The following is a 12,302-nucleotide window of genomic DNA, read 5'->3' on the forward strand; positions in this document are numbered from 1 at the left end:
TTGAAAGATTTATTATATGGGAATAAATGTTTTATTATGGCCTTTAGGAGGATTCATTCCTTCCCTTTAAAATGGTAAGATGTGCTATTTATTTGTTACATATTTGTAATTAATAATAATGACTTATGTTTGAGGATATGAACATCAAGATCAATAGCTCCACAGGGCCCAAACCAGCAACCTACCCCATCCTTCGAATTATAATTCCAAACCTGAATCTACACATAGAACAAAACCATAGAGTAAATTGAATTAGAGAAGGCAATAATATCAGAGGGATGCACAAAACATCATCCAAAAGAAGTTAGATTCTTCATAAAAGTAGGTATTAGATTCTTCATAAAAGTAGGGACTATTGTTCAATAGGAAAACCAACTTCGAACAAAGAAGTATCAATCCATTAGTAAGGATAGCTTTAAGTTTGAAGGATTCTAATGTGAAACAGAATTTAAAACTCAGCCCAAAGCAGCTATCAGAAAACCAAAATCCGTCACCGAACAAGTTCCCTCCGCATGGCTGGAACAATTCCTTCCAAAAAGCAACACCTGCAGACCTGCAAAGATGCAATTATGTAATACTTTCTTACCATTGTCTAACATACAGACCAACCGACAAGAATATCCTAAGAGCAGCCAGGGATAAAATTATAGCCTGATCCCTACTGCTTGGTGTTTCTGCCATGTGCTGCTCGCTTTGCTGCAACTTGTTCTTCTGACAGAGGCAAATAGTAGATCCGAGGAGTTGCTTTGGTTTTGCGAAACAGGTCATCCAGAGTGACAATAGGAGGATCTAGTTTCTCTGGAGGTGGCGGTGGCAGAGGAAGCCGTTCTCTAACCTGTGGTGGGTTAGACAAAGGCGGTGGTGGTGGAAGTGCAGAAGGCGGTGGAAGCTGCTGTCTAGAAACCTGTTGACGAGGTGAGGGCTGGGGCTGAGAAGTTGGCTGAGCTTGAGAAGCAGTAGAACCAGAAGTCCTAGGAGTAGTTGGAGTCTGAGGTGGAGCCTCCAGCCGAATTTTAACTTCCTGGGGATCAACAAAGTCAGCCACCAATAGACGTCCACCATTAGGTGGCCATTGCAGGTTGTAAACAGCATTTCGTGTCTCAATTGCTTCTTCCACAGATAAATACTGCATCAAAAAAGTAATTCCCCATACAGTAGATTAGATCTACTGAATTAGCCCAACACACAAAAGTCACAGATGCCAAAATGAAAACTTAATCAATCAACAGACAACAAAAGTATCAGGAGAGATAAAATTATTATACAATAACAAAAGAGATGGGAGTTAGAAACAAAGCAATAAGTCTTACAGTAACATAGCAATGGGTCTTAATGTGGTCCATCCAGAAGCTCGTAACTGTTCCAGTTTTCCCTAAAAGTTCTTGCACAGCTTTCAAGGTAAAAGGGCGCAGAAAATTATCAATTCTGAGTGAAGTGGTTGGAAGTTTTTGTGATGGAGGAACTGCCAAATAAGAAAGATGAAACAGAAACCTTCTATATGTTGAAGCAACAATCAGTAGAATTAGTTTTACAGTTGACTGAGAAATGACAACTCACCAACTCGATCCTTAGGTGTATCTTCACTAGCACTGGAGTCTGATCTAGAGAAGTTACGTTTAAAAGCAGGAGGATGAGTAGTGTACTTAGGTGTGGTGGTGGGTACAAGATTAGAGCCTTGCTGCTCTGGAACTTTTATTCTTTCAGAGTTCCATTTGCGCCTTTTTGAAGGCTCATTGTTCCCAACAGCTTCCTGATCTGTAAAGACAGCTCATCTGGTGAGAATTGCTCATTCACCCAGAAGCAAACTACCTGTTTCATTCCCACTAAAGAGCGAAATTTTGAAATTTATTCCTCAAAAACAGAACAAACTCAATGTCATAAAATATACCTAGAAATTCTATCGTCCAGGCAGAGGCAAAAACCAAAATAGAAAAGCATAGGATTGAACATTATAGCAATTTCTAGCCAAAAACTATAGATATTAACTTAAAAAACAGATAATGCAGTGTTTTAACAAGTAAAGCTCTCTCATAATATGTAAAGCACATGACATGCACCGAAACTGTCTACGACTATTGAATACAAAAAATTAAATCAATCATCACATTCCAAGAGTACAACTGGAGCAGAGCAAATTTCAAAAAACCAACTTAAATAAGTTGTCTTAAGCATGTCTGTTAAGTACAAGCACTATCATGTTATCACCTTAGTTTCAAAATGCTATCAGTACAGTAGAAGCATGCAGACATGCAAACGAGGACATTAACAATTGCAAGCCACTGTCACTTACAATGAGTCTTTCTTTTCTCAGCAGGAACAGAAGAGCAGCTCTTATTCTCCACAAAGACGTCCTCTTTATCAGCAGATAAACCATCTCCTACAACACCAACGGGACCTTCATCCTTTATAATAGACACTTCATTTTTCTCACTCTGTTCTCCCATTTCACCAGTACTACATTTTGAATCAATTTGTTTACTCTCAAGCACATCCTCCTCCATAGAGTCATCACCAGAACTTCTATCTAAATTTAATTTTTCTGAGTACCCCATCCCCGCACTGTCATTTTTATTGGCCATGTCTGCATTTGTAACATTCTTGTTATCTCCCTCATCAACAATCACCTTGTTCTCAAGTGGCTCTTCAACATCCATTGGATGTGATTCACCACTAATTGGGACAACATTGCTGGATGATGGTTCCACCATCTCCAGCTTAACAACATCTAGGTCTAATTTGACATTATCAGCAATTATATTATCCTTTAGTTCAATCTTTTCATTAATTGACACAGAATCAGTAGAAATAGAATCAGATTTTACTTGAAACCCTAAAATAGTGCTGACCTCAGATACCTGGTTGTTAGGAGTAGAAGAGTCACGCATGTCATCCTCATGTGGAGCCTTTAAACACTCATTCTCCAGCTGGGGCTTCAGATCATCATTCTCCAGCTGAGGCTTTGAACCCACACTCTCCAGCAGGGCCTTTGGATTATCATTCTCCAACTGAAGCTTTGGACTCTCAATCTCCACCTGGGGCTTTGGACCCTCACTCTCCCCCTGGGGCTTTGGACCCTCACTCTCCACCTGAGGCTTTGGATCCTTATCCTCCACCTGGGGCTTCAGATCCTCATACTCCACTTGGATATTAGAATTCACAATCTCCTCCTGTCCCAAGCTCTGCAAATCTTGTCCAATCAATGGTACGTCACATACCACAGTCTTGGTAACCGTTATCTCATTCTGAACTGTGGCAGTTTGAATAACGGACTCCTCTTCCACCAATATGTCCCTTCCTTGAACTCCTCCATGACCCAATGCAGCTGCTCTATCATTAATGTCAACCTGAACCTTTACCCCACTCCCCTTCTCAATACCACTACTACCATTATCCACAGCATCCTTAACTGTCTCAGCAACAACCGGCACAGATTTTTCAATCCCTCCCTCAACTATAGGCTGGGGATCAGAATTAAAACCATTATATGCTTCATCTGGAGTATTTGCCCTTTCAATTCGAAGGGCTTCATCCAAACGTTTTACCAAATCCTCTTTCAAGCCCCGTGTTGTCAATTTCCGCCTCTTAAGTTCTTCTTTCAATTCTGTAACCCTCCATTGATCAATTGGTCGATCACCAAGTATTTGATACCTTGATGACATCTTTTCCAACCAAAACTCACCTTCAAAACCTACTTGATAACATCATATTCCTCACACAGTCATTCACCAGAAGATCCAAAAAGAAAATATTCTAGTAAAACATGTGCAGTAGAAAGAGAGCAACCATGATTGATAGAAACAAGGCCAAAGAAAACATGTTAAATTGCAAAATGAAGTTAATCATACTTATAATCCATATGCAATAATGGAGCCAAAGGCAAAATATCTAATTGTTTAAGCAATTTGAATAAATGCAGCAATGCAAAGAAAATCATTCCCCATAAATGAACCCTTAATATTACAAAACTTCATGGAGAATATCAAAAGGAAAAAAAAAAAAAACAAAAAAGAACCAAAAGAATTGAGTTAACCTCTAACACCATAAATGAACTTAGTCTTATTTGCCCGGACAAAATATCACCAACAGCAAATTCCCCTGGCCCCCTAAGATGTAAAAAAAAAAAAAAATGGCATTTCTCCTTTCTAGTAGTTCATTCATGTAATCATTGGTTAAAATGTGATATCATATAGGATAAACCCATTATAATGGAGTAAAATTTATTAAAAGAACTTTCTTCAGGAAGTCAAAAAGAAAATTCCTTCTTTTTTTGCAAGAAAATAAAATTTTGGTACCCACAAAATATCTTAATTCCATAATGCCCCACTACACAACAAAATTAAGAGGCAAAACACAGTACTATAATCATTTTCCGGCCCAAAATTTCCCATTTCCTAGCTTCAAAAATGAAAAATCTCTTTACCAAGAAAAAAAAAAAAGGCCACTTTATCAAGAAACTAATGAAACGAAACAATCATCCCAAAAATCAATCATGAACAAAAAACAATCCAATAATAAATAGATTACTCACAGGATTATATTTTTGGGAAGCCAAGAGAACCCACGTTTCCTTCAAAGGAGAAAGTAGGTGAAAATTTTATCTGAAATGCCCTAATTTCAACACACAAAACCCACCATTGGAGCAAACCCTAGTTTTCAACATAGACAAAATTATCTAAAACAAGGAAAAATGAGAAAATAAAACAAAATTAAAAAAATAATGGCAAATAAAAACGAGTTTTATAAGTGAAAGGCTATTGGGAAATTGATTCTTTTTTGTTTCTTGTAAATTGGATTTTTCTTTTTTTTTTTGGATTTTGAGAGACAAATGTGGAAGAAAAATAAAGAGAAAAGTGAAATTAGGGTTTTAAATAACTTGTGTCTGGTGACATCGAATCGTAAAATACGAGGCCAAATCCATTTAGAAATACTGATTTTAGTTATTATCAAATGCCCAAATTACCCCTATGTTTCTATGGGTAGGGTAACGGATGGATTCGCCCTTTTCAAATTTTATATTATATACATATTTATATTTCTATCCGATAAATAATTTAAATTTATTTTTATAATCTATCTCGACCTCACGAATATTTTATAAATATCAGTAATCTTTATATTTATAATTTTTTTAAAAAATAAAAATAAAAAAAATTTTATTTTTTTATTTTTATCTTACACATTTATATAATTTTTTATAAATATATTTTTTAATATATTTTTTAAATAAAATTATATTAATTCTAATTAATTTAAATAATAATTTATATTATTTAATAAAAAATTTATTTATTAAATATGTATAAATATATCTATACATAGAATGAATATTATATTACTTATCTCTATCTTCATATTAATAAAAATTTAAATTATTATCCATCTAATTTTCTATAATGTAATACTCATTTCATTCAAATAAAAAATTAAATTCTTCATTAGATATGAATAAAATTAACATATCTATTCTCTAGGAGACTTTTTTTGGCTAATTTTTGTGGGGATTTCATTTCATGCTTTACTCACGTGATGCTTTATTTATAATAAAAAGGGTTAATATGCAAAATGTCTTTTGTATTATACATTTTTTGTTATCAAAGTTAAAACGTAGTATGAATATCAAATAAAATTAGTAATGGACCTAGAATTTTATTAAAGGGCCAAGTACGTATGCAAATATACAATCATTTACATATGCGGATGAATATGTTTTATATATAAAATTAAAAATAAATTATAATAAAAATAAATATTTAATTAAAATTTTATTTTTATCAATTCATGTTATTCGTCTCTATTATTAAATTTTTTTATCATTCAAAATAACTAATTAAGTCAACTTTTCAATTAATCTTAAGTATTTTTCATAAGACAAATTAATTAGATATAATTTTTCATGAAATAACGAAAGTTTCTAATAAAAGTAATGCAAAAAAATTAAAAGATTAAAATCAATTAGATTAATAAAACTTAATAAATAGATTAATACATTGTTACTTTAAAGTTTTTAAAATTTGCAAGTAAATAATCAAATCAAAATTCTTAAATTATTGTATGAATATTAATTTTGATATAGTATTCATGCAACTCATTTTTAGTAGTGAACTTCACAAATTTTACTTAAAAATTTATATATTTTGTTATTTTATCTTTTTTTGTTAAAATGTTGAATTTATTTACACTAAAATATTTAACTTAATGATTAGTGCATAATTCCTCATCAAGTAGAATTTGATTTACTTCACCACAAATTAAAAGTGTTTAGTCTATTTATTGACACTATAAAAATATAAGTAAATTATTTTACATTAAAAAAATCTTCACCGCTTACAAAAATATTAAATTTGAAAGCTATCATTCATAGAAGAAAGATCAAGTTACACAAAAATGAATATTTAACTTAGTGATTAGTGTATAATTCGTTATCGAGTAGAATTTGAATTACTACATCTCAAATAAAAAATGTTTAGTCTATTTATTGACATTATAAAAAAATAAATAAATTATTTTATATAAAAAAATCTTTACCACTTACAAAAATATTAAATTTGAAAGTTATTATTCATGGAAGAGGGATCAAGTTACACAAAAATGTTTTACATTTTTTTTAGTATTGATTTTAATAGATCTAAGTGATAAAATTAAACTATTTTTTTCTCTTTTTCACTTGTCTCTTTTATCCCTAGATCAACTAAAATTAATGGTTCAAAAAGTATAAAATTTTTTAGTTTTACATTAAGATAAATTGATCCTTCCCATTATTCATATAAAATTTTCATTTTTAAATAAGCTAAAGTTTAAAAATTAAAACTTGAAAAAAAATTGTGATACTTTTATTGTTTTAAGATTCAATGAGTTAAAAAGTTATAAACAAAAAGTAACTAAAAATAATTATATTTTAAGGTAACATTTATTTATTTTGAAAGATATATTTTTAAAAAAATTCACATGACACTCTATATATATATATAAATAACCTCCAAAATTCTTAGGGAGGGGAGGGCCATGGCTCCCACCGGCTCAATGTGACACTGCTATTGAATAAAATTATATCATGTATTATAAATATCTAATCATCGTCATTTCAAGTATTGTCACATAAAAAATGTTTTATATTTTTTATATTTCTCTAATTTTTTTAATTTGAATTAAAAAAATATATTTAAATTTTTTTTTAATTTTGTATTTAAATATAGATATAAATAATAGATAATGCGATGATAACTTGATATTTATATCATATATCATAATTTTATTGGTTATTAATATCATGCAAGCAAATTAACTGTGTTAGATTAAAGTACCTAAGTGTTAAAATGAATGAAAGTTTGAGTATGAAAATGAGAATTTTGTTTTTTTAATTATCAATCTGATAAAAAAATACAATACAAGCATCATTTTTTATATTTAACTTGATAAAAATTACATTTTTACCCTCTAATTTTTTAGTATTGCAAATGCCTCCTTAAAGGTTTTTCATTTTTTTGGCTATATTTATTGTTCTACTTTTGTAAATTCATCTAAAATATTAAAAAATAATTAAACGTTATTACAGTGTGGATATAATTTGAGACCTAATGCAAAAGATTGACTTGCAATAGTTTCTTTAGGAAATCAAAATACAATTATCTTAATTATAAATATTAGAAAAAGATTCCCATGATTAATTTCTAAATTTCTACACATGAAAAAGAATTACTTTTCCTTTTTTTAATTTTTGAACTTTTTATTTTCTTCAATAATTATTAATAAATATTAGGCAATCCTATAAAAAAACCAATTATGAGAGGTAAAAAATAATTGAGTATTAATATGGAAGAGATAACTATAGGTGGAAGTCGTTGGAGCAATTATAAATTCTCATTTATTTATATTATTTGTTTGTTTTTATGATATATAAAATTTTTATGGGTATTCAAATTACACTGTTACACATTGCAAAGCAATTCTTTCTTACTTAAAAAACATGAAACTTGTTGAAAAAAAAAAAGAAACCTAGGGAAAAGCTAAAGATGTTAATGAGTAAGGTATGAGAGATTTTTTTTTTTCATCTACGATTTTTTATATTATACTTATTTTTATACTTATTTTCTAACGAGTATTTTAAATTTATCATTTTTATCTCATTAATATTTAATAGATATAAATAATCTTCGTATTTATGATTTTTTAAAAAATAAATTTTTGTTTTTAGTTTTTAGTTTTTTTTTATCTTACACATTTAAGTTTTTTTTTATAAATATGTATTGTTCAAATATAATTATATTAGTTCAAATAAATCTAAAATAAAATTTATATTATTAAATAGAAACTAATTTATTAATTTATAAATATATATAAAATACAAGTACAATGCTATAATACTTATTCCTGTATCCGTACTTGAAAAAAATATTTAAAATCATATTTATTTTCATTTTCATCCTAAAATTTAATATCCATCCTCATCTTTATTAAGGTAAAAAATTGGATTTCCTATTGATTTTAGATGAGATTAACATCTTTAAAAAGAATTTTATTGCTTGCTTCTAAACAAAGCTTGGTACAATTTTGCTATTTTAACGTCTATTTGAATGAAAAGATAGATTTTGATAAAATTAAAAGTAACAGTGAAAGTTAAATTTATTATTGCAATAATGAAATTAAAATCAATAGTGGCATACATTTGGATGAAAAAAAAAATCATGATGGTGAAATAAATTGTAATGAAAAAAAAACCATTAAAGGCATTAAATTAAAATTTTATATAATAAAAATTTAAATTATTTAACACTTGTTAAATTAATAAATTATTTTTATATAAAAAATAATTTTATTAATAAATAATTAATAAATTAATAAAAATAATAATATATCAAATACTTTTTTATTATATTAAATTTAAAAATTATTTCAATATTTAAAAAAAATCAAAAGAAAAAAAGTAAAAATTGTAAGGGTATTTTTGTATTAATAATAAAAATTAAAGAATAAAAAAATGAATGACCAATGACTATTGCACCAAAAATATGCATGACCAACCGACATCAATTGTGGTTGAGATTAGAGGGGTTAATCTCACCGTAAACATGTTTGGATAGAAAAAGACAATGCGATGAAAACACTTTGATCGTGCTGCACCTCCAGTTAGATATCGGACTTTCATGGGCCCAGTGAAGTCGATCACAGCCATTTTCCCATAATTATTTTTCTTTTAAAGTGAAGGCAATCACAACTCCTTTAACATCCCATTTGATTTGACGGGTCCATAAATTTTTTTTAAAAAATTTAATGATAAATTTATTTATTTTTTACGTTTGATTTAAGATAATTTGATTAATAAAAAAATTATATTTTTAACAATATTTAAAATCTTAAAATTAAAAATTTATTTATTCATATAATATTTTAAAATTTTTTAAAAAAATTACCTTATTTTTAAATTTAATATAAATAAAAAATTAATCATATATCCATTACTTTTTTAAAAAACAATCCTAAATGACTTTGTATAATTTTTTTTTAAAATTTACTTTTTTATGATTTATGTTACAATTAAAGTGCTTCAAAGAAGAAACGTCTTAATTAATCAAAGAAAAAATATCTTAATTGATCATAAATTAAAGTATTTTTTTCATTGAAATGATTTAATTGACAAATTATCAACTAAGGCGTTTAAGAGAAAAAATACCTTATTTGCTACATTAATTAAGGCATTTTTTTTATCTAAAATACCTTAATTGATATATACATGAGGTAAATACTTTCGTATTTTATTCTTGTCATGTAAAATATACAAACCTTTATGAACTAAATTATTTGAGAGTTTCCTTCTTATTAAAACTTTGGAAAATATTGCTTGATTTTCAGCCTTATGAAATCTCATACCATATCACCTACAAATTTTGTTGGAATTCAGTTGCCATGTTTAGGATGTCCTATCCTATCTATACGATAACTCAAATTAAAATGATATCTGCATTGCCTTAGGTTAATATTTAAAATTAAAATAAAATTTTAATTTTTTTATTACATGAAATTAAGATTATAAAGTTTTATATTATTATAATAATAATATTAACATAATAGAAATTATTTTTGTTAACTTAGTAATCTATAAAAAAAATTTTGGGGAAGATTAAGTTGTTAATCATCAGCCACTAAGTGTTTGCTATTTTGCTTGTTCAAAATTTTCCTTTTTCAGTTGCTCTATCTATTACACAGGGGTTGTGTCATGGGCTAAACTTTCTTTCAATGAAGTAATAGACTGTGCGACACTTGAATGGACATTTCCACACAAGTCAGCCAAAGATAGTTTGATATTTGAATAAGAAACCAACAAGTCACATGTTAATCTCAAGTATACACAATCATATATCAGGGCAAAAAAAGAGCATAACAAGGCAACTGCCAGTGCTCTTGTATATAAAAAAATATTTTATTAATATTGAGAATAATACATCGAATTTTCTTACCATCGTCGAGGCCAATAGGGCAGCCCTAGATGGGTGGTCTAACACATACCTTAACCAGCGAGGTAGCCTAGCAATATACCAGCTGCCCACCCCTTTTAAAGAGCTAATGAGATTTTATAGTTATGCTTCTAAGAACCATTACAATGTTTGAAATGGGGATACTTTTTCTTAGCACATAAGATATACCCTCCATTTTGGTGTCTCTACTTGATCATGACCCTATACATGAGTAGCTCATGACAACCTATGCCCAGTTATGGCCCTATACAAAGTTGGCTCATGACATCCTCTCTTACTTTTTCTATCGATACCTTTATTGACTTGTTGGCCTGGAATTCTTCAATGCTTGAAGTTCATGATCTCTCTCCCAATTGGTTTCTTTTGGATCTAAGCCCTCTCACTTTAATAAGTATTCATGAACTCTTCTTCGAGATACTCTATATATCCTGTCAGGTAAAATTTTTTTGACTTGACGTTCTAATGGTGGCTTCGTGGAAATGGTTACACTAGTTTATTCACCACGACTTGCATATATAGGATCTGCATGACAAAGTTTAAATTGCTCACATAAAACACTGGATGCACATTCATCCATATTGATAGGTTGATTTTGTAAGAGGCATTCCCCATATTGGAAAGGATCTTCACTAGGCCTTTATACTTACGCACCAACCCATGATCTTGCTTCTTTAGGAACCTGGTTTGTTCAGGCATTAGTTTGACAAGAATAAGATCACCAACTTTGAATTATTGTACCTTTCGACCTTTATCTGTCCACTTCTTCATACGTTTTGATGCCTTCTTTAAGTGTGCTTGTGCAATTTTTATGTTTTGTCTTCATTCTTTGCTAAGGTTGAAAGCTCAAGGATTTTTACTACTTAAGGGACATATGCGATAGTCTTGGTATTTGTCCAGTGACCACTTCAAATGGACTTTTGTTTGTAGAAAAACACTTGTTAGAATTAAAACAAAGTTGAGCTACATCCAACAATGAAGACCAATTCTTCTAATTAGCTTGAACAAAGTGTCTTAAGTATTTCTCAAATAAACCATTAAATCGTTCAGTTTGACTATCAGTTTGCAAGTGATAACTTAAAGAGATATTGAGTTGAGATCCCAAGAACTTGAAAAGTTCCCTCCAGAATAACCCAGTGAATATCGAATCCCTATAATTGACAATGTTCTGAGGAAAGCCTTAATACTTGATTACATCTTTAAACATTAGCCAACCCGTGTCTTCTGTGGTGCAATACTTTTGGGCAGGAATGAACGTGACATATTTCGAGAAATGATCAATCACCATAAGAATAGACTAAAGATTACCAACTTTAGAAAGACCCAATATGAAGTCAACAGAGATACTTTCATAAGGTCTTATGGGCACAGATAATGGTTCAAGTATGCCTGCTAGTTTTTTCTTTCCAGTTTTATCCTGTTGGCAAATGAGGTAACTCTTCATATAGTCCATCACATCTTGTTGTATATGAGGCCAATAATAACCTTATTTTAGTAAAGCTAAAGTATGTTGCCATCCAAGGTGAGCCACCTATGGTGTGTCATGGCATTCCCTTATTAGCATCTGTCTTAGACCTTCTATTTTTAGCACAAACACCCGAGGACATTTTGTCAACAAAATCTCATTTTTTTATCAAAAGTACTTAGATTTCTCTTTTTCTACTAGCTTTAGGATGGCACTGGCTTGAAGGTCTTTCCTCAGATTATCTTCAATTAGCTTGTGAACATCTGCTGTAACTTTGCTAGTTGCCATTAAGGCAATTTTCCTAAAGGCAACCAATTTTGCTCATCTACTCAATGCATCTGCCATTTGATTTGTTCTTCCGATGGTGTGCT

The 12,302-nt window shown here is 29.7% G+C and overlaps 1 protein-coding gene across 4 annotated transcripts; it reads right to left on the minus strand.

The window, feature by feature from the left end:
- Nucleotides 1-8: 8 nt before the first annotated feature.
- LOC111316944 (uncharacterized) lies at nucleotides 9-4,897 on the minus strand. Of its 4 annotated transcripts, none has more exons than XR_002693449.2 (6): nucleotides 4,529-4,897; nucleotides 2,291-3,688; nucleotides 1,558-1,755; nucleotides 1,311-1,462; nucleotides 587-1,126; nucleotides 9-218 (listed from the first exon to the last, which is right to left on the minus strand). XR_002693449.2 is itself a non-coding variant. In XM_022919192.2 (6 exons), the coding sequence occupies exons 2-6, from the start codon at nucleotides 3,657-3,659 to the stop codon at nucleotides 271-273; spliced, it is 2,466 nt and encodes an 821-aa protein (XP_022774927.2). In that variant the 5' UTR covers nucleotides 3,660-3,691; nucleotides 4,529-4,897; the 3' UTR covers nucleotides 228-270. The 4 variants fall into 4 exon arrangements, 2 of the variants coding, with proteins under 2 accessions (XP_022774927.2, XP_089609471.1); XR_016333047.1 differs by having other exon boundaries at nucleotides 2,291-3,691; XM_022919192.2 differs by lacking the exon at nucleotides 9-218 and adding an exon at nucleotides 228-553 and having other exon boundaries at nucleotides 663-1,126; nucleotides 2,291-3,691.
- Between the last annotated feature and the right edge of the window lie 7,405 nt (nucleotides 4,898-12,302).

Source organism: Durio zibethinus, chromosome 24, assembly GCF_047325235.1.
Source record: "Durio zibethinus cultivar Kanyao isolate XHJ-2024 chromosome 24, ASM4732523v1, whole genome shotgun sequence".
NCBI lineage: Eukaryota > Viridiplantae > Streptophyta > Magnoliopsida > Malvales > Malvaceae > Durio > Durio zibethinus.